Below are 19,447 nucleotides of genomic sequence, written 5' to 3'. Positions count from 1 at the left end.
CTCAAATGTGTTCTGCTGTAACAATGTATAAGTGTTGAGCTTTTGTACTGTTACGAGACTTGTCAGGAGAAAGGTGGACAGGCTCGAATCGAGAGTGTTCCCTTTATCTTAACAGGTCCCGGCCGGAGAATCTACAGAATAAAGGTCTTATGTTGCTAAGACTAAAAGTGTTCGTGTGTCAGTGAATTCGCTGAAACAGATTGAAGGGAAAAGAATCCAGTATCAACACACTGGCGTAATATGATTTTAAGGATGCGTGTTTCAATCTAGTAATTTCTCAACTATTTAATTGCTGCATGCAGTCATGATGCTAGAGTCATTAAAGAATCTTATTGTGTGAAGCATAAACTCACAGAACTCACTAATTGAGACCATACTTGCTGTATAAAATATTTTAATCTAACTCCTCTAATTAGAAATGAGGCATAGAATCCACAATCTTGATGCAAAAAGGCATCATCTTAGTTCATTGATAGAACTAGGGTACTTCATAAAAACCTTCAACAGCTGTTTGCGTCATTAGGTACATTACTGGAATATGAGGTTTTTGAAGACAACCACGATGCTTAGTCAAATACATTTTGCATTTACAACTGCATGTAGTAAATTTTCAAATAAGAGAGATCAAGAGTGCCACTTGATAAAACTGGATTAGAATCCTATGATTTGTGGAGGTCGTTGAATAAAGAAGAAAGTAATTTTGGCTATAAAATATGATCTTATTCAGAGGGAAGCATCCCCATCTACTGACATCTGTCCCACCCAACACCTTTATTCTTCTTGTTAGGGATTCATTACACATGGCTACAGAGCCTTCATATTACAATGCGTTTTGTCATTGTCAGCTTTTGCTGTCTCCTCCAATAGAGGAACTAATGCATCAGCTCGGGGAGATTACTTAATAGCACAGAAAGGGAGTGGCACAAAGAGCATCTGGATATCAAAAGCACCTTATACAGGGACTATGACAACAGTAGTTCTTCTGACAGGCAACCTATAATTACTCCTGCATTATGTGGAGCATTACCGCCTTATTCAAAGTACGTAAAAAAGTTAGGTCATCTTTAGCTTTAAAACAAAAGTATGATGTTCAGCAATTTTTTTTTTGTAAAAGTTAACATGAATACAGTCACTTTTGCAATCCTGAATATAGAACTGCAGTACCCAATTCCTAACAAAAACAAATTCCAGTTAAGTTCCGTGAAATCAAAATTGAGAACCTGTGGTTGATTTCAGAGTCTGAATTGGAATATTTGAGGTCAAACCAGCTCGGAGCATGGAAATCAATTGCCATGTTGAAGAGTTTCCAAAAGAAGCTACAGATTGGACCTCTCTGGTTCAGCACCCTCGGGATCTGACCGGTGCCGGAAAAAGAGAATTTTCCGAACCACGGAAGGTCACGCTGAGCCTAGGTTTACCAATACCTGTATACAGCGCCTGGTCTCCTGAACGCCTCCGCCACGCTCCGACTTTTTACTTTTGTTCCTGTATACTAATATAACATATTTCCCACATTATGTTTCCCATGTGGTTGGCACTGCTTCCTGTGCAAGACCAGCAGAGACGGGATTTCCTGTCATATTATAATGTAGCTCAGCCGATGCTGAAGCCGAACCACGGATGTTTCCGGACCGGAGAGGTCCAACCTGTACTAAGAAATCTACACCCCACCCAGAAGAATTTGCTTACCCAATACAGAAGTGCGCACACACATTCCCCATAGGGAACAATTTACCTAAGTCCAGAGAGTTTAGGTACAAGTTTCAGAGCTAATGCTCAAGAATTCCAGGGTTGCACAGCACTACTACTGTAGTTTATCCAGCTGAAACCATATTGCTTACCAAAGCAAATCATTGGCAAATTTCCTAAGACTACCTCTCCCCCAGTGCTAAGGCCTGTAAGGTTATATGGAGCCAAGTGGAAAAAGCCCCAGTGATCAGTCCATCCGAGAGTCAAACTGGCCAAAGTAACATCAGTGATAATCTGGATTATGCAAACCACCTTTGGATTACAAAGTTTTCTTGGTTCTGAAATTCATCTCCTGGGTGTTTCACTATCTAACTAAAACCTGCATTGTCACTATGTTAATGTAAAGAAACATCCCAAGGCACTTTACAAAGCAGCAGTAAAGAAAAACAGACACCGAGCTAGGAAGGGAGAGATTAGGTCAGGTGACTGAAAGCTTGTTTGAAGAGATGGATTTTGATCCAGAAGGTCTGGAGGCTCCACCATGACAGTATGAGTGTACCCTTGTGGTCACAATGCACTCACTCAGGATCAAGTGAAATTTACTGAGTTTGTGCACATGAATGCATATATGGTGATGAATTTGAACCCTCAGTTATTTGATTACAAGCTCAATCAAATTATGAATGGCTTGGACAGGGTAGATATGGAAAGAATGTTTCCACTTGTGGGAGAATCCAAAACTAGGTGCCATACATACGAGATAGCCACTAATAAATCCAATAGGGAATTAAAGAGAATATTATTTACTCAAGAGGTGGTTAGAATGTGGAACACTCTACCTGAACCAAATAGCTTAGATGCTTTCATAAGGAAACTAGACAAGTACATGAGAGAAATGGGAATAGAAAGATATGCTGAAAGGTTGAAATGAGGTAGATGGAGTGGGAGGGGACTCATGTGGAGTATAAACACCAGCAGACTAGTTGGGCTCAATAGCCTGTTTCCATGCTGTATATTCTATGTAACTTTATGTAATCTCAGAGACCACTTGCATCCTTCCCTGGAATGGACAATTCAGTTTGTATAGTCAAGTGCTACTCAAATGTTTAGTGTTGTTTGTAAGAAAGAACGTGCAGTTATATAGCATCCCATCACATTCAGAGGATGTTCCAAAGCACTTCAGTCAATTAAATTACTTTTGAAGTGCAGTCACTGTTTATGACAGCTAATTTATGCACTGCAAGATTCCATAAACAGCAATGAATTGAACAAGTAGTTAATCTATTTTTGGTAATTAGTTAAGGGGTCAATGCTGGCCAGGACACTTGAGGAGCTTTCCACTCTTGTTCAAATGGAGTCATGCGATATTTTGGGCCCAAGTTTCCACATGATAAAAAACGGGCGCCCCTCCGAACTGGGTGCCCGTTTATCGCGCCTAAAACGGCGCCGGAAAAAAAACGAGCGATTCTGGAGCGTTCTGCAGCTCCTTGTCTGCTTGGCGCGGCGCCCAGGGGGGCGGGGCCTACACTCGCGCCGATTTTGTAAGTGGGAGGGGGCGGGTATTATTTAAATTCGTTTTTTTCCTGTCGGCAACGCTGCACGTGCACGTTGGAGCGTTCGCGCATGCTCAGTGTGAAAAAAACATTGGCACTCGGCCATTTTTGTAGTTTTTTGTAGCTGTTTAGTTTTTGAACATTTTTTAATAAAAGTACATTGCCATCAGCACATCAGCACTGAGAAGGCTGCAGGAAGCCTCAGAAAGTTGAGGCAGCCGTTTCCCGACGACCTCCCCCTTTTGCCGTCGGGAAATGGCTCCTCAATTTCTGAGGCTTCCTGCAGCCTTCTCTCTTTCCCGCCAGCCGTCTGGAACGGCTCCATTCCCTTCCCCCCCCCCCCCCCCGCGTTCGGTTGGCTCCCCCACCCCCGCGTTCGGTCGGCTCCCTTCCCTTCCCTCTCCCCCCCCACCCCCGCGTTCGGTAGGCTCCCTCCCTCCCGCCCGTCCGCCTCCCTCCCCCGTGTTCGGTCGGCTCTCTCCCTCCCGCGTTCGTGGGCTCCCTTCCCTCCCCCCCTCCCGCGTTCGTGGGCTCCCTTCCCCCCCCCCCCCCACCGCGTTCGTCGGCTCCCTTCCCTTCCCTCCCCCCGCATTTGTCAGCTCCCTTCCCTTCCTGCCCCCCGCATTTGTCAGCTCCCTTCCCTGCCCCCCCCGCGTTCGTCGGCTCCCTTCCCTTCCCTCCCCCCCTCCTTCCCCCCGGCCCGCGTTCGGTCGGCTCATTCCTCCCCCCGCCCGCGTTCGGTCGGCTCCCTCGTTTTGTGAGGCTTGCTGCACCATTCTCCCTGCCTGAAGCACTTTCACACAGGTAGGAAGATGGTTTATTTAATCTTTTCTTTGCTTATAAATGTTTATTCAGGTTGGATTTATTTGTATAATATTTGTATAAGTATAAATAAGGATTTATTGTAGAATTTAATGAGTTCCCTTCCCCCCCCCCCACCTCGTTCTGGACGCCTGATTTGTAACCTGCGCCTGATTTTTTAATGTATAGAACAGGTTTTTTCAGTTCTACAAAAATCTTCACTTGCTCCATTCTACTTTAGTTTGGAGTACGTTTTCACTGTGGAAACTTTCAAATCAGGCGTCAGTGGCCGGACACGCCCCCTTTTGAAGAAAAAATTCTGTTCCAAACTAGAACTGTTCTACCTGACTAGAACTGCAGAAAAAAAAATGTGGAGAATTGCAAATTCTAAGATAATCCGTTCTCCACCAGTTGCTCCTAAAAATCAGGCGCAAATCATGTGGATACTTGGGCCCTTTGTGTCTACCTGAACAGGCAGGCAGGACTTCAGTTGAGCATCTCATCCAAAAGATTCTCAGCACTGCACTGAAAGAGTGGAGCTTGAACCCATGATCTTCTAACGAAGAGGTGACAGTATTACCAACAGAGCCAATCTGGTACTGGATATATACAGTGCAAAACAGTACTGAGTCAAGGAAGATGTACCTGAAGACCAGCCTTGTGTTTCAGACGGTGGCGGAGTGGAAGAACTTGTCATTTTTAGCAATGTTAACAGGTTGCTGGGAGGAGCCTATTTGGCTTATGTGGAACAGATTACCTATTTTATGCTATGCCCTGAAGCTGCTTGCAAGTACATCCTCTTGGAATTGGCTGCTGTGTAGTCTATATCATGACAGTAACTACTCTTCAAAAGTACTTAATTGGCTTTAAAGTGCTTTACACGTCCGGTGGTCGTGAAAGGCGCTTTATAAATGCAGGTCTTTCCTTCTTTCTTCTAAGATGTACAGCTTTTCCTCCTCATTGTCAGAATCAAGAACACAAACCGATGTTTCCAGGCTCCCGACAGCTATTTCTGCAGGATTCCAAATGGGAGAGCATCTAGTAGGACTTGTTTGCACCTTGGTACTTAACAGACTGCATCTTTTGCCAATACTTGCTTTGCTTCTACAATGCTGTATTTCTATATTACTGTTAAACATATCTTGTCTGCTGGAAAGTAGATTTCAATGGGAAAAAACAGTGGTGACTTTTACCATGAATGTGACCAGTGCAATTAAAAATACTAAGTTTACAGAACAGGAGGCACCTATTCAGACCATCATGTTTATATCGACTCTTTGCTGGAACAATCCAAAACAAATTCCCCAGCCTTGTTCTCTGCCCTGTCTCATCATCTGATTCAAATATTTATCCAGTTTTTCCCTTTGAAAACTGCAATAGTCTCTGCCTTAAACTCTTAAACCCTTTGCATAAATATCTCCTACCTTCTCTCTTCACACTCAGTGACAATTTTAAATGAGTGGAGTCAATGGTAGCACTCGATCCGAAGTTTGTGGGTGCAAATCCCACTCACAACTTGAGCACATAATTTAGGCTGACACTTGAGTACTCCTGTGGCCTGGCCAATATTTATCACTCAATCTACATCACCGAAACCGATTATCTGGTCATTATCTCATTGCTATATGTGGGACCTGGTTGTGTGCAGATTGGCTGCCTCATTTCCTACATTACAACAGTGACTAGACTACAAAGGCACTTCATTGGCTGGAAAGTGCTTTGGGACATCATGAGGTTATGAAAGGCACTATATTAATGCAAGTTATTTCCTTCTTTTTTCTTTCCAACATTATTACAAGAAAAATTGGTTTTCTAATTTGTCTGATGTGATGTCTAGCCAATAAAGACTTGAATTTTTATAGCAACTTTCACGACCACCGGCTGTCTCAAAGAGTTTTACAGCCAATGAAGTACTACAACGAACTGTAGTCACTGCTCCAATGTAGCCAAGGTTAACCACACAAAATAACCAAATATTAAAAAACATTTTTCTGGATTGACCTCTTGCCTTTGTCCCAGCCCTTGGTGGTTTCATTTGGTATGGCCTTTCCTTTGGTATGGCCTTTCCTTTGTTCCTTCCCCCTTCACTTTTGTAGTTTCATTCCTGCTTCTATTTTGTCTCAAGCCAATTTATTGCTCGACATTCACCTTTTAAACTATCTAATGAAAGTGTTTGCTGGTCATTGCTCGATTGCATTTTGCTTGAAGTTTGTTCTTCTATAAATCTCTTACATTTATGGATGCTAAAATTTGAAAAATAACAATTTTTGTAGGTGTCGTCAGGATGAAACCTTGAGTAGTACTGGCTGAGGACAAGAACACAAGTTCATATCATCGAAAAGTGTTAGAAATCATGGACTCCGACAGACAGGGACTTTATTTTTACAACAATCTCACGACAAGACTTTCCGTCTCCATTATTCTTTCACAATCTAGGACATCTGTCCAGCTTTATGCCACTCAGCTGAATTTATACCATCTTCGATTTCTCACTGCTCCTACTCTCCATGGTTGTTTAATTCAATTTGCTTTATTCCACAGTAGGTAAAGACATACAGTACACTGAGTATAATAAGCCACTTCGTACAATCAGTTCAACTTTTGTTTGTATTACAAAAATAAAGGACGCACAATTATATCAGCCTACTTGATGTTCACTCAGCATAGAAAGACAGGTTTTCTCTGCTATCCTACTGACAGTGCAGAGGTTATTTCTCCCCCATAGCCTTTCTGTTGCGTTACTGATTACAGGTCTGTGTGTTAGTATGTTAAAAAGCCCTTCTGCAGAGACTAGCAAAATTTGTCAACACCAAGGTGCTAATTTGGCTCCCAAAAGAACTGACTTCCCATCTCACATTGAAAACATCTTTTGACGGCTACTGGATTGATAACTCAGCACGGCACTGTCTAGAAGAACTGTACACTTTTAGGCAAGCTTCTACTCAAAATGCATTTTAAGAGTGCTCATGATTCCATCCCGTTAGTAGGAAAAAAATGGTCACAGAATCCTGAACTATGACACCTGCTTTGCCCTTTGAATATTTTTTTTTGATGACAAAAACTGAAATTATATAGCACGCATATCCTGAGGATGTCCCAAAGTGCTTTTTGGCCAAGGATGTATTTTGAAGTGTAGTTAACGTTGTAATGGAGGAAATGTGGTAGCCAGTTTGTGCCCTGCCAGGTTGCACAAATAGCAATAAGATAAATGATCAGATAATCTGTTTCAGTGGCAAATAATGGAAATCCACCTGTAGGTGGATGGGACCAGTTTAATGTTTCATCCAGAAGAAAGCGTCTTCAACAGTGCAGCACTCCCACCGTACGGAGTGAAATGTCAGCCTGGATTATGTGCTAAAGTTTCTGTAGGGGGCCTTGAATAAATGATTTTCTGACTTTGGCATAGTGGTATCGCTGACAAAATCAGAAATGAACGTTATAGGCATGTGGATACAATGGGCTAGACTTTCCACTCATGATAGCCTGCTTAGATGGGCTATCGCCCATTTTTGCTCAAAAGTGGAAAGTAGGGCCGGAACATCACCCATTCATCGCCGGCCCAACTTTTGGCACACATGAATGTGCTGCATCGCTCGGCCGAAGGCTATCGCCCAGATGATCACCGACTGCAACTTTCGCCATGTCGCCCACACTTCATCGAGCTGATCACTGGAGAAAAGCTGCACTCACTTGACCTTAAGTCAACACTACGGACACCACTTTGAATGGCTGCTTCAAGTGCTTATGAGGAGAATCAATGAGAGTGATTTTAAGGGCCTTTTTGACTCTTGCCAATCATCTAAAATCACCTTTGCACCTGTTGAGAACAAATTTAGGGCATTTATAGCGATTAATAGTGATGGGGTCTGTAATTTCTCCACCAGTATTGGTCACTAATCACATGCTGCAGACTGAAGATGGGAGAAGGTATATTGAAGAACATTATATGCCCAAAGAGATGGCAGACTTCTGCAGAGGAGGAGACCTTACACCCAACGCATTTACAGGGAAAAGCAATCATATCTGAACTTGCCTGATAGCACATGCCATGCCTTAGGAGACTGCCCTTCCAAAAGGAGGTCAACGATGAGATATGCCAGCTAATTAAGGGAGATCTGCAGCCTACCAGCACCATCAGGACCGCACAGCCCGTTGAGGTTAAGGTTACTGCAACACTTTCCTTCTATGCATTGGGCTCCTTTCAGGCCTCAGCTGGCGACATTTGCTGATCTCAGCACGCCACACATTGCTCCATTCGACAAGTGACTGAAGCCCTTTACGCATGCAGGATGGACTTTATAAGCTTCCCCATGAGCGAGGTGCAGGGAGCAATAGACTGTACGCACATCGCCCTGCGAGCACCTTTACAGGATGCGGAGATGTTTTGGAACCGAAAGGGATTCCACTCCCTAAATGTGTAGCTCGTTGCCGACCACAAGCAAATAATCATGGCAGTAAATGCAAATTTTCCAGGCAGCATCCATGATGCGCGCATCCTGCGTGAGAGCACCGTCTCTGACCTGTTAACGTGTCAGCCACAGGGTCACAGTTGGATGCTAGGGGATAAAGGATATGGCCTTACCAGCTGGCTCATGACACCCCTGCGTAATCCCCAGACGGAAGCTGAGAAGCGCTACAATGAAAGCCATATAGCTACACGCAATATCGTGGAAAAAAAACAATTGGAGTTCTTAAGCAGCGCTTCAGATGCCTGGACCACTCAGGAGGCAACCTACAATACCAACCTGAATGGGTCGCTGAGTTTATTGTGGTGTGCTGCATGTTGCATAACCTAGCTACCAGGAGAGGACAACAATTGCTAAATGGGACAGCTGGTCCACCTCAGGAGGGGAGGCGGAAGAGGAAGACGAGGAGGACGACGACAAGGACCTCGGGGAGGACAACCAGCCTGGCGATGAACCCATGCCCCCACGCAACACTGGAAAAGCCCGTGGTCGTAATGCAGCTGCAAAACTCTTGCGTTAGTCGCTCATAAATGAACACTTTGCATGAACTTATGTTGGTGAGAGTTACAGTTGCGTTACGTTTCATCATTGCCTCACCTGGCCTGGCCATTGTATTCATGTTTTACTGTAAGTTATTAGAAGACACTTCAGGACAAGTGTAAAGTTAAATAAAATAATTTAATAATGATAGAGAAATTTGAAACGTTAGAACATTTACAACACCCCCACCCTCCGAACATTCAACAATTTCTTAACACAACACCACAACATGATTAACAAGTAACAACCCCCCCACCTGTGGCCATGCTGCCCTCCTAATCCTTTACCCCCCCCCCCTGTCGTAACCCCTGTTTTAATCCACAAGAAATGGGACCAGGACGTCTTGCAGCAGGTGACCTCAAGGCCTGCTGCTGGGGGGGGGGGGGGGGGGGGGTACGTTGGCAGCATCCCCTCAGTGGCAGGTGGAGAAGACATTTCGGAAGAAACATCTAAGCCAGAAGGAAATTCTTCCTCCTGACTCGCATCTGTCCAGGTGATTGGTGGGACGGCACCTTGGGGTGCAGTGCCGTCCCCCGACACGACTGTATGCCGCAAGGCATGGACAGAGTTGGTGATTTGGCCCATTGCCACAACTATGCGCTCCATGCCCTCCGTTATTCGAGTGAACATTGTGGCAATGTTTCCGATCAACCCACCAAGCGCCTGGAGGAGCTCTCAACTGATGTCGACGCTCTCCTTCGACAATGCTACCATATCCTTGTTAGGATCTGCCCGTTGCAGCGCGTGCAAATCTTGCTGACTCAACCTCCGTGGGGTCGGTGTGGGCATTGTACATCTTGGGAGTCGCGTGCTGCAAGCCGCTTGGCCCCGCTACTTCAAACTGCGACATGGTCACAGGAACAGATGAAATAGTGTCATCGTCCTCCTCCTCCCCTTTAGTGGTGTCCTCTTCACCCGTGGGTGATGACCACCTGTAGTGGTACAGGTGCAGCCTCCCTTTGCTCCTCGGAAGTCTGGGAACCTGCGAAACATAATTGAGCTTATTAGAACAGAAGGGTAGACATACGTAGGAGGAGCAACACTACTGCAATAAATGTGAACGAGAGATGTTACATATATGATTACATCATATGGTTGTACAGCTATGGAATTCTCTGCCCCAGAGAGCTGTGGAGGCTAGATCAGTGAATATATTTAAGGTGGAGATAGACAGATTTCTGAATGATAAGGGAGTAAAGGATTATGGGGTGCGGGCAGGGAAGTGGAGCTGAGTCCATGCTCAGATCAGCCATGATCTTATTAAACGGCGGAGCAGGGTCGAGGAGCCAAATGGCCTACTCCTGCTCCTTTTTGTTATGCTATGTTGTTAACCTGAGAATAGTACAGAAGCTGCATGCATAACATGAATTCACTCATATAATGATGAAATGCTGTTACATTACTTTGAATTACCACTGGTTTACACATTACTCATGTGGCACAAAAACAGGATCTGCACCACCACGCTCTACTAGTGCTGCAGCACGTTCCTATAAATCGTTGACCATCACTATTTGATCAGGGACTCCTCCGGAGTGCCTCTGCTCAGCTTGATTCTTATATATCTTCCTCTGCAAACGTGACAAGAGCATGGTATAAGCTAATTGACTAGACACTATTACGGAAAGACAACAGATTCTAACGTTATATGCCAATACAATTTGTATCCAATGGATGCATGGTTATAACATCTACATTCGGAGAAAACATTTAATAAGATCGTTTTTAGTAACTAATGCTTGACACCAAACATCTCGTGTACAATCTCGAGGGCCTTCCATGGCCCGTTGCATTCGGCGCCTGAGGGGAGGTAGGCGGTTTATTTGACTCAATGGAGGTCCCCCGGGGAGGAAGGGGAAATCAGGACCACTGGTGAGCTCAGCAATGACAGGAGTGTAATGGGAGTTGGGCACCTTGTCAATGGGCTGAGCTCGGAGACCTCCATATGGCCAGAACTAATGTCCCAAAGTGTTCCAGTCCAGGCTGGGTCACTGTGGAAGTAACAGCAGCCAGAGAGACTCAGTCTGGGTAAAGGTGACCGGACCCCTCAGTGCTCAGTCGTGCCGCATCCACCAACGTAACCCAAAAGGAGACGGTGCCAAAATTAGACTTAAAGGGCGCAGGTTCCGAATCCATCCAAATCTTAGCAGGGATTATATGCAAGCTTAATTTCAATCCGGCAGATTTACATATTTAGTGGATCATTACAATTTTAAATCTATTTAATACTTACTCTTGCCGAAGCAACCACGCTGTTCCACCTCTTGCGGCACTGGTCCGATCCCCTCGGCTCGTGGGACACTGATGATACAGTATCAGCAATCTCGCCCCAAATTTGTCGATATGTCCGGGGTGGAGGTTTCCCATGCACACCCCGGGTTAGTTGGCCCCACCGAGTCTGCACTTCATTAACGAGGGCCTCATTGGAGAAGGGTTTTGCCCTCCTTCTCCCTTCCACATCCTGACCACTGTCTCTGGATTTTTCGTGGGACATCTCCAACTTCAGACAAGTCCACCTACTTCACAGCAAAAACTCTCTCTGCCTTCTGCACATGCGCAGATGACCCGACCTCCCGAATCACAGGAAAACTTCTTTGCAAAAAAAACCCGCATGTGCAGAACAGTCGTTGCTATGGATGCCAGCCTTCCACATCGCTAAGGCCTATTCCGCATCACTATGGCTATCACCCAAAATAAAAAGCCGAAAGTAGCGATCAAAAAAAAACGGCCGATCTTCCAGCGATCCTGAAAAATAAAAATAAAAATCGCTAAGGCTGGAACACCGCCCATTTTTTGGGCGACACCGATCAGAAGTCTAACTTATTAAATATGTATAATAAAAGAAACATAAAAACACTGAAATATAGTAAGCTAGTGTAAAAAAAGAACTTCTCGTATATATTTCATATGGGAAAGTGAAATATTAAGTGGAGGACAACTCCCCCAAAGATCTGAAATGAGATACAACTCTGAAAAAACAGATTCCCTGTGAAGGAACATGAAAATGCTCTTGTATAATCAACTAAAGCTAATATTTGCTTTCATTAGTCTTACCTGATCCAAACAGTTGACACGGACATTTTTACTGCCCAGCAACCTTCCAGCCTCCTGAACATTTCCTGCAGAAAGTAAAACAAATAAATTAAGTTCCACTGCCCAGGCAGCTCCTATGAATAAGAAAACATCAGTTGATCTCCTGTGGCATTGAACACAACATAGCCTTCAGGTGAAGTAAAGCTAAAGGCCGGAGATTATTGGATATGAATGTGAAAGTATAACTCAGTTCCCATTTTAATGTAATACATTCCATCCTTAAATAATTTTATTATAAACTCCTACAAGCACATTTATAAAATGGAAACTACCTCTAAATTAGTCATGCTGTAATTGCACCCTGTAAATGGTGATACTACAGCCCCTCCATCTATACGAGGGTGTAATCACAGCATGACTAGTTTGCACAGGAATTTATAATGGAAAGGTTAATAGGAAATGCCTGTAGACACAAGATCTGGATTTGTTTTCAGTTGCCTGGTGTGACGTGTGCAGTCTCTCCCATGTTCCTATGTGAAGAGAACTTATAACCATAACAACAAAAATCTAGTGTCTGGAGGACTACCATAGTTTGAGCTGCTAAATCCAAATCACTTATCAGTGCAAAATACTGGTACACATCTCACTGCAGAGCCAAGTAGGAATCTACTCCTTAGGGCATTGGCTTGCAAAGTTAGTGACAAGTTTCGATTGCACCTCTAAATCCCACAATCTCTACCACCTAGAAGGACAAGGGCAGCAAGCACATGGGAATGCCACCACCTCCAAGGTCACACATCATCCCGACTTGGGACATACATCGCCATTCCTTAATCGTCACTGGATCAAAATCCTGGAACTCCCTACCTTGCAGCATGTGGGAGTACCTTCACCACATGGACTGCAGCGGAGCAAAAAGGTGGTTCACCAACACCTTCTCAAATGCAACTAGGGATGGGTAACAAATGCTGGCCTTGCCAGAAACACCCACATGCTGTGAATGAATAAATTTAAAAAAAAAGAGAATTCCAAGCCTCAATGGCAGTCTACTCTTCTGGGCCCCATCAATGAACCAGCAAATATGCCAGAGAGAATTGACTTAGTTCTAATTTCCTATCAGGTAGGTTTACTTGAAATCAACTTGACCCCAAAGAGTTCCCACTTACCTCACCACACTCCAAGGAAGATAGTCACTAACTGGTCATGTGACAATTGACAAGCATAGGTTTTTGGTCTTGGGAGTACTAGGAATTCCTCCTGAATGCCATGACGACAAACATAATGCAATATGTGTCTGTCTGTGTGGCCCAGCCCTGAAATCAGCACGGTCCCAGCCTGCAAGACCATCAGCAGGCTGGGGCCATTGGAGGGAGCAGCGTGCGGCGGCATACCACTGCAGGGAGCAACGCGTGCTGCTGCAGTAGGGCAACGGCTACAAAGCCAGGTCACTGATTGCAGTGCGGGCAGGCACAGCAGGAGGAGCGAAGGAGCGGCAAGAGTCAGTAGAGGGAAGTGACCAAGGCTCAGGAGAGGCGAGAGTTCGGGGCCCAGGAGAGGCGAGGGCCCAGGGGCAGCACGGGCCAGCCCACACTGCGATATGTGTGCGCACTAGGTCCGTGCAGCAGAGCTGGTCTCCAGTTAGTCTTGGTTAATCCTTGCCACTGGACCAAGACCTAGCTCGGTCAAGCCCATGGGTGGCTGATGTGCAATGACCATCACACGTTAAAAAAAATCCAAGCACAGGCATCTTCCACCTTTCAACATGTAGTCCGGGATCTGGAATATTAGGTCCTTCATTAAAATACCTTGAACTCATCCCTTTTTAGCGTGGAAGCAAGTCATCCTCACTTCGAGGGACTGCCTATGATGATGAGTGCATTTACACCATTATAGTTCCAGTTAGAAGGGTGTAGCTACAACAGTGACTGCTTACCTCTCTGCAACCTAGTCAAGGAACATATGAACAGGAGTAGGCCATTTAGCCCCTTGAGCTTGTCCTGCCATTCAATATCATAACTGATCTGTGACCTAACTCCACCTTTGCCCCATATCCTTTAATACCTTTGATAGATTTTTGTTAACCAATCGCAGATTTAAAATTAATTGACCAAGCCATCAATTGTCCTTTGCATAGAGTTCAAACTTCTACCATCCTTTGCAGGTAGAAGTGTTTCCTAACTTCACTCTTTGAAAGCCCTGGCTCTAATTTTTAGACTATGGGCTCAATTTTCCCCAAAGCTTTTTTTTGGCGTACTTTAAGAGTTACGCCCATTTTTTGGGGGCCTACGTACACCAAAAAAAAAGTTTTAAGTTTCCCCATTGGATTGCTTCATTTTGGCGTAGCCTAACCGGTCCTTTAGTTTTGTGGGTGGAGCCTTGATCTGCGCCAAAAAAGATTGGACTGCCATGGTAACTCGGGACACAATATGAGCTGAGGCTGCAAAGTGAAACATAGTCAGTTTGCAACACATTGCATCAATTTAAAAACACATTAAAATATATTGCAGCAATTTGCCTGCCGGTCCGCTCCCCCGCCAGACACCCGGAAAAAATGGTGGCCCGGTCTCCGTGTGTGTCTGGGCATCTACTGCACTTACCTGTACCGATTTCCTGACCTGCGCCAGTTTCTTTAACTCTCAAAGGTTTTTCTGCAGAGTCCACATACGCTGGCCTAAGCAGAACTGAAGTAACTCTCAGCTGGCCAAACTTGCCTAAATGGCCAGAATTTGCACGGGTGGCACGTTACGCCCCCTTTGGCTGAAAAAAAACTAACCTAAAAAAATCATAACTAACTGAGTTACACTGGTGCAAATTGATTGGGGAAACTGTTGTTTTTTTTTTTAAAAACTTAGGCCAAAAAAACAGCACAAATCACTGGGGAAAAATTAAGCCCCATGTCCCCAATCCTAGACTCCCCAACCAGCAGAAAGAGTTTCTCTCTATCTACCCTATCAGTTCCCCTGAATATCTTAAACTTCAATCAAATCACCCCTAACTTTCTAAATTCCAGAGAATACAACCATAGTTTGTGTAATCTCTCCTCGTAATGTAACGCTTGAAGTCCAGGTATCATTGTGGTAATCTATGCTGCACTGCCTCCAAGACCAATATATCTTTCCGAAGGTGTGGTGCCCAGAACTGCTCCCAGTACTATGGTCTAACCAGGGTTTTGATTATCTGTAGCATAACTTCTATACTCTGTATTCAGGTCCTCTAGATATAAAGGCCAGCATTCCATTAGCATTATTAATTATTTTCTGTACATGTCCATGACATTTTAATGATCTATGCACATGGACAGCCCCACCCCCAAAACTCAACCCCACACACTGTCTCTTTGGACCTCCACTATTTCTAGCTTTTCACCATTTAGAAAGTACTTGGTTCTATCCTTCTTTAGGTCCAAAGCAAATGACTTAATTTGCCTACATTGAAATTCATCTGCCACAGTTTTGCCCATTTGTTTAACCTATGAATCCCTTTGTAATTTTATGCTTTCATCTACACTGCCTACAATGCCACCTTTCTTTGTGTCTTTGGCAAACTTGGACATGTGGTTTTCTACCCCATCCAAGACATTAATAAATACAGCGAATAGTTGAGGCCCCAAAACAGATAGATCCTTGTGGGACACCACTCGTCACGACCTGCCAATTAGAATAATTGCCCATTATCCCTACTCTCTGGTCTCCTGCCGCCCAGCCAATTTCCTAACTAGGTCAATAATCGGCCCTTAATTCCATGAGCTTCAACTTTAGCTAACAGTCTCTTATGAGGGACGTTATCAAATGTCTTCTGGAAGGCCACATAAATAACATCCATAGACTTTCCCCTGTCCACTGCTTTAGTCACCTCTTTTATAAAAAACAGACAATCAGGTTGGTCAGGCATGACCTACCTTTACAAATCCATGCTGGTCTCTCTGATCAGTGGAAAATTTGAGGTGTTCAGTCACCCTATCCTCAATTATACACTCTAGTAATTTCCCATCATCATCATAGGCGGTCCCTCAAACGAGGATGACTTGCTTCCACACCAAAAGGGATGAGTTCGCAGATGTTTCATTGAAGGACCTGATATTCCAGTCCTGAACTCAATTGAAGGGGTGGAAGATGCCTGTGCGTGGATTTTTTTTCAAAACTGTTGCACATCAGCCACCACACAGGCCTTTATCCAATGGCAAGGGTTAATCAGGGAGACGAGAGACCTGCTCTGCTGCACGGACCTAGTGCGCACACATAATCGCAGTGTGGGCTGGCCCATGCTGCCCCTGGGCCCTCGGCTCTTCTGGGCCCTGTACCCCCATTTGCCGCATCTCCGCTACGATCTCTCGCCGTTCCTCTGCCACAAACATTCGCCGCTCCTCCGCCACAATCCCTTACTACTCCTCCACCACAAAACATTTGCCACACTTCTGCCATGATCATTCACCGTACCCCCATTTGCCGCATCTCCGCCATGATCTCGCGCCACACCTCCGCCACGATCCCTCACCGCTCCTCCGTCCCGATCATCCGCCGCATTTCTGCCTCGATCTCTCGCTGCTCATCCGCCCCGACCTTCCCGCTCCTCCGCTGTAGCTGGGCCCCACCGATATTCCTGCCCACGCTCCAAACAGCGACCTGAGTTTTGATGATGTCACCCAGTCGGAGGTGTGGCTGCTTTTTTATCATCCCGACCTGCGAGAGGACACCACCGCAGGTCAGGAGGATAAAAGAGCGAACGCGGGCCCTGGAACATCGTGGGCCATTCCGACCTGCGAGCGGACACCGCTCCAAACAACAGATGTTAGGCTAACTGGTCTATAATTGTGGGTTTCCTCCACAACACTTTCTTAAATAGGGAGTGATAGGTGCGATTTTTCAATCTAAAAAGGAATGGTTCCTGAATCGAGAGAACTTTGGAAGATCATAGGGCATCTGCAATGTTCTCACCTTTAAAACCCTGGGATGGAAACTAATTGCTCCTGGGAATTTGTCACTCTTTAGTGCCATTATTTTCTTCATTACTATTATTTTGCTTACATTAATTTTGGTACTCACTAGTCCTGATTCAATATTAGTTTCCTTGGGATGTCTGACATATACTGCAAATACTGATGCAAAGTTCAACATGTCCACCATTTCCTTGTTTTAATGTACAATATCAGTTATTGGTGGCAGCATCAAACCCTGAATTTATGAGCAGGTGTTTGCATACCTGACTACAGTCTGAGAGAGACTGTGGAGGGATGTGATCGGGGCCCAGGGGAGGCACGAGTTTGGGGCCAGGGGCAGCACGGGCCAGCCCACACTACGATATGTGCACGCACTAGGTCTGTGCAGCAGAGCAGGTCTCCAGTTGTCTTGGGTAATCCTTGCCACTGGACCAAGACCTAGCTCTGTGAAGCCCGTGTGGTGGCTGGTGTGCAACAGGCATCACGTTTAAAAAAAATACACGCACAGGCATCTTCCATTCCACCCTTGAGGATGTAGTTCGGGTTCTTCTTTTGAAACACCTGTGAACATCCTTTTTTTGAGGGTCGGGGGTCGGGGGAAGCAAGTCATCCTCATTTCGAGGGATCACCCATGATGATGACCAGGCACAATATCATGTACTCATTCCTTGAAAAAACCTAAACATGGATTTTCCAGTATATATGTACTGTATGCAATTATACCACTTTCCAATTTATTTGTAGCAGAGGGGCTAGGTATGTGTGACACGCCAGCAAATATACTTGTCATGAAATTATCCAACATTAATAACACTACTTCCCAAATACGTGAAAACTTAATGACGACGACAGCACAAAGTTATTTGCACACTAAAAAACAATGTAACGTGGCCTACATTAACTCCCAACGCAACTACTCCAGAAGGATACGGCAAATTTTTGGAGCAATAAATTTACTCCCAGAACCCTTACATTAATCGAGCCCACAATCTCAAGTAGGTTACACATGCTGTGAATCTGACCAAAGAAAGTGCTGGAACATTGGCTCCCATCATGCAGTGGTAATTTGCTGAAGTAGCCGACCGATAGTTTTATTTTGAAATGCCCACTCTGTGAATGAAATATTAATTTCAATATACACAAGCAGTGCTCATTAATCCACCATGTTTGGCTCCATTTCCTTTAATTTGAAAGTTAGCCGTCACACCCCATTTTAGTTACTACCCAAACCTTATTGCTCGATTAAAAATGAAATCCGTGACAGTCCATCATGTTTTGCAACAGCATGTCTCGAACCAAACACTTATCTTCTAGAAAAAGAGCATACCGTTGCCAGTCGACATTACCTTCAGAAATGACTTGCAGTAACTCACTCTCCTCGGCTGTCAGATCTCCTTTCTTGGGAGGAGCCATGCTTCACTTCCACAACTAAATAAAAGCACACATAAAGCGGCTTGTTAGCAGAGAAGGCCGATTTCTAACCACCAGAGCCGCTGCAAACAAATGCTGCCTCGCTACTGCAATTGTGGCAAAACCACAAGCATCGTCCATCTTGGCACTTCCGACGGGGAGATGCAGGTTTGTGTGATAGTCTCAAAGAAGTAGTAAAATGCACTCCCGCTGACAGAGAGTATTTTCAGCATATCTATATATATTTTAATACAAAATCTAATAGTTTCCATAAAAATAAATGGAAGGTAAATTTTTGAATTTTTTTTTGTGATTTCTAACCTCCCCCTCCTAACTAGGTGCAGTGGTAACGCCATCAGTGTGTGTGTGTTAGCTCCCTCCCGCGGACTGACAGCCCATCGCGCGCGCGCATGGGCAGTGTGCGTGCGAATGCCTGGGTTCGTGGGCGGTATTGTTCGGGAGTTTCTTGGAACGTTGAGCCGGCTGGGTAAGAACGCGGAGCGGGCAAAGGACAATAGATTCGAACGTTCGCCTGATTGTGTGGTGAATTCAATAGGAGCAACTGGAGCTGACACCAGCGGGTTAAGTATAGGCATGGTCAGGGAGACAGAGGGAAAACAACTCTGGCACATTATATACATGTGTACATATCTTCAGGAAAGGGTGACTCGGGATCACGACAAGTAATTCTATAAACCAGCGGTCAGCTGCGAAATCCAGAAGCGCGTGAAGTGCACAATTGTGTATTACGTTGTGTAGTAAAGGAAGCACAGTGAATAGATTGGAATGTGTGGCCTTTGTAAAACATAGAAGGGGATAGGAAGAGCCGAGATTGGACATGGTGCGAATTGCTGGTTAAATTGCATCGAGCTACGCAAATCTTTTTGAAGAGTCTGTACTTTTAATAGTTTATCTTCTATCACATTTCAGCAAGTCAGCAGATTACACTATATTTTTCCTTTGTGTTTATTAATAGAACAAGTTCTGATCTTAACGGCGTGAGTGTAGTTTAGAAATTA

At 44.8% G+C, this 19,447-nt stretch overlaps 2 protein-coding genes across 4 annotated transcripts in view; one reads left to right on the top strand and one right to left on the bottom strand.

Annotated features, from left to right (window-relative positions):
* The window catches only part of ankmy2a (ankyrin repeat and MYND domain containing 2a), an 80,881-nt gene extending 62,341 nt beyond the window's left edge, over positions 1 to 18,540 (bottom strand). Inside the window, exons 1-2 of the mRNA XM_070881007.1 lie at positions 18,365 to 18,540; positions 12,104 to 12,168 (exon numbers count right to left, since the gene is read on the bottom strand). Coding sequence (XP_070737108.1) covers positions 12,104 to 12,168; positions 18,365 to 18,431 — 132 coding nt within the window. The 5' untranslated portion in view covers positions 18,432 to 18,540. The remainder of the gene's footprint in view (positions 1 to 12,103; positions 12,169 to 18,364) is intronic.
* A 283-nt stretch (positions 18,541 to 18,823) lies between these two features.
* The window catches only part of bzw2 (basic leucine zipper and W2 domains 2), a 165,071-nt gene continuing 164,447 nt past the window's right edge, over positions 18,824 to 19,447 (top strand). For 2 of the 3 annotated variants that reach the window (XM_070881006.1, XM_070881004.1), the window contains exon 1: positions 18,824 to 18,915. In XM_070881006.1, the coding sequence (XP_070737107.1) occupies positions 18,839 to 18,915 (77 nt within the window). In that variant the 5' untranslated portion in view covers positions 18,824 to 18,838. The other variant, XM_070881005.1, reaches the window with a different exon arrangement.

Source organism: Pristiophorus japonicus, chromosome 5, assembly GCF_044704955.1.
Source record: "Pristiophorus japonicus isolate sPriJap1 chromosome 5, sPriJap1.hap1, whole genome shotgun sequence".
Taxonomy (NCBI): domain Eukaryota; kingdom Metazoa; phylum Chordata; class Chondrichthyes; family Pristiophoridae; genus Pristiophorus; species Pristiophorus japonicus.
The sequence above is the reverse complement of the archived record's forward strand: the minus strand, read 5'-3'. Positions and strand labels throughout refer to the sequence as shown.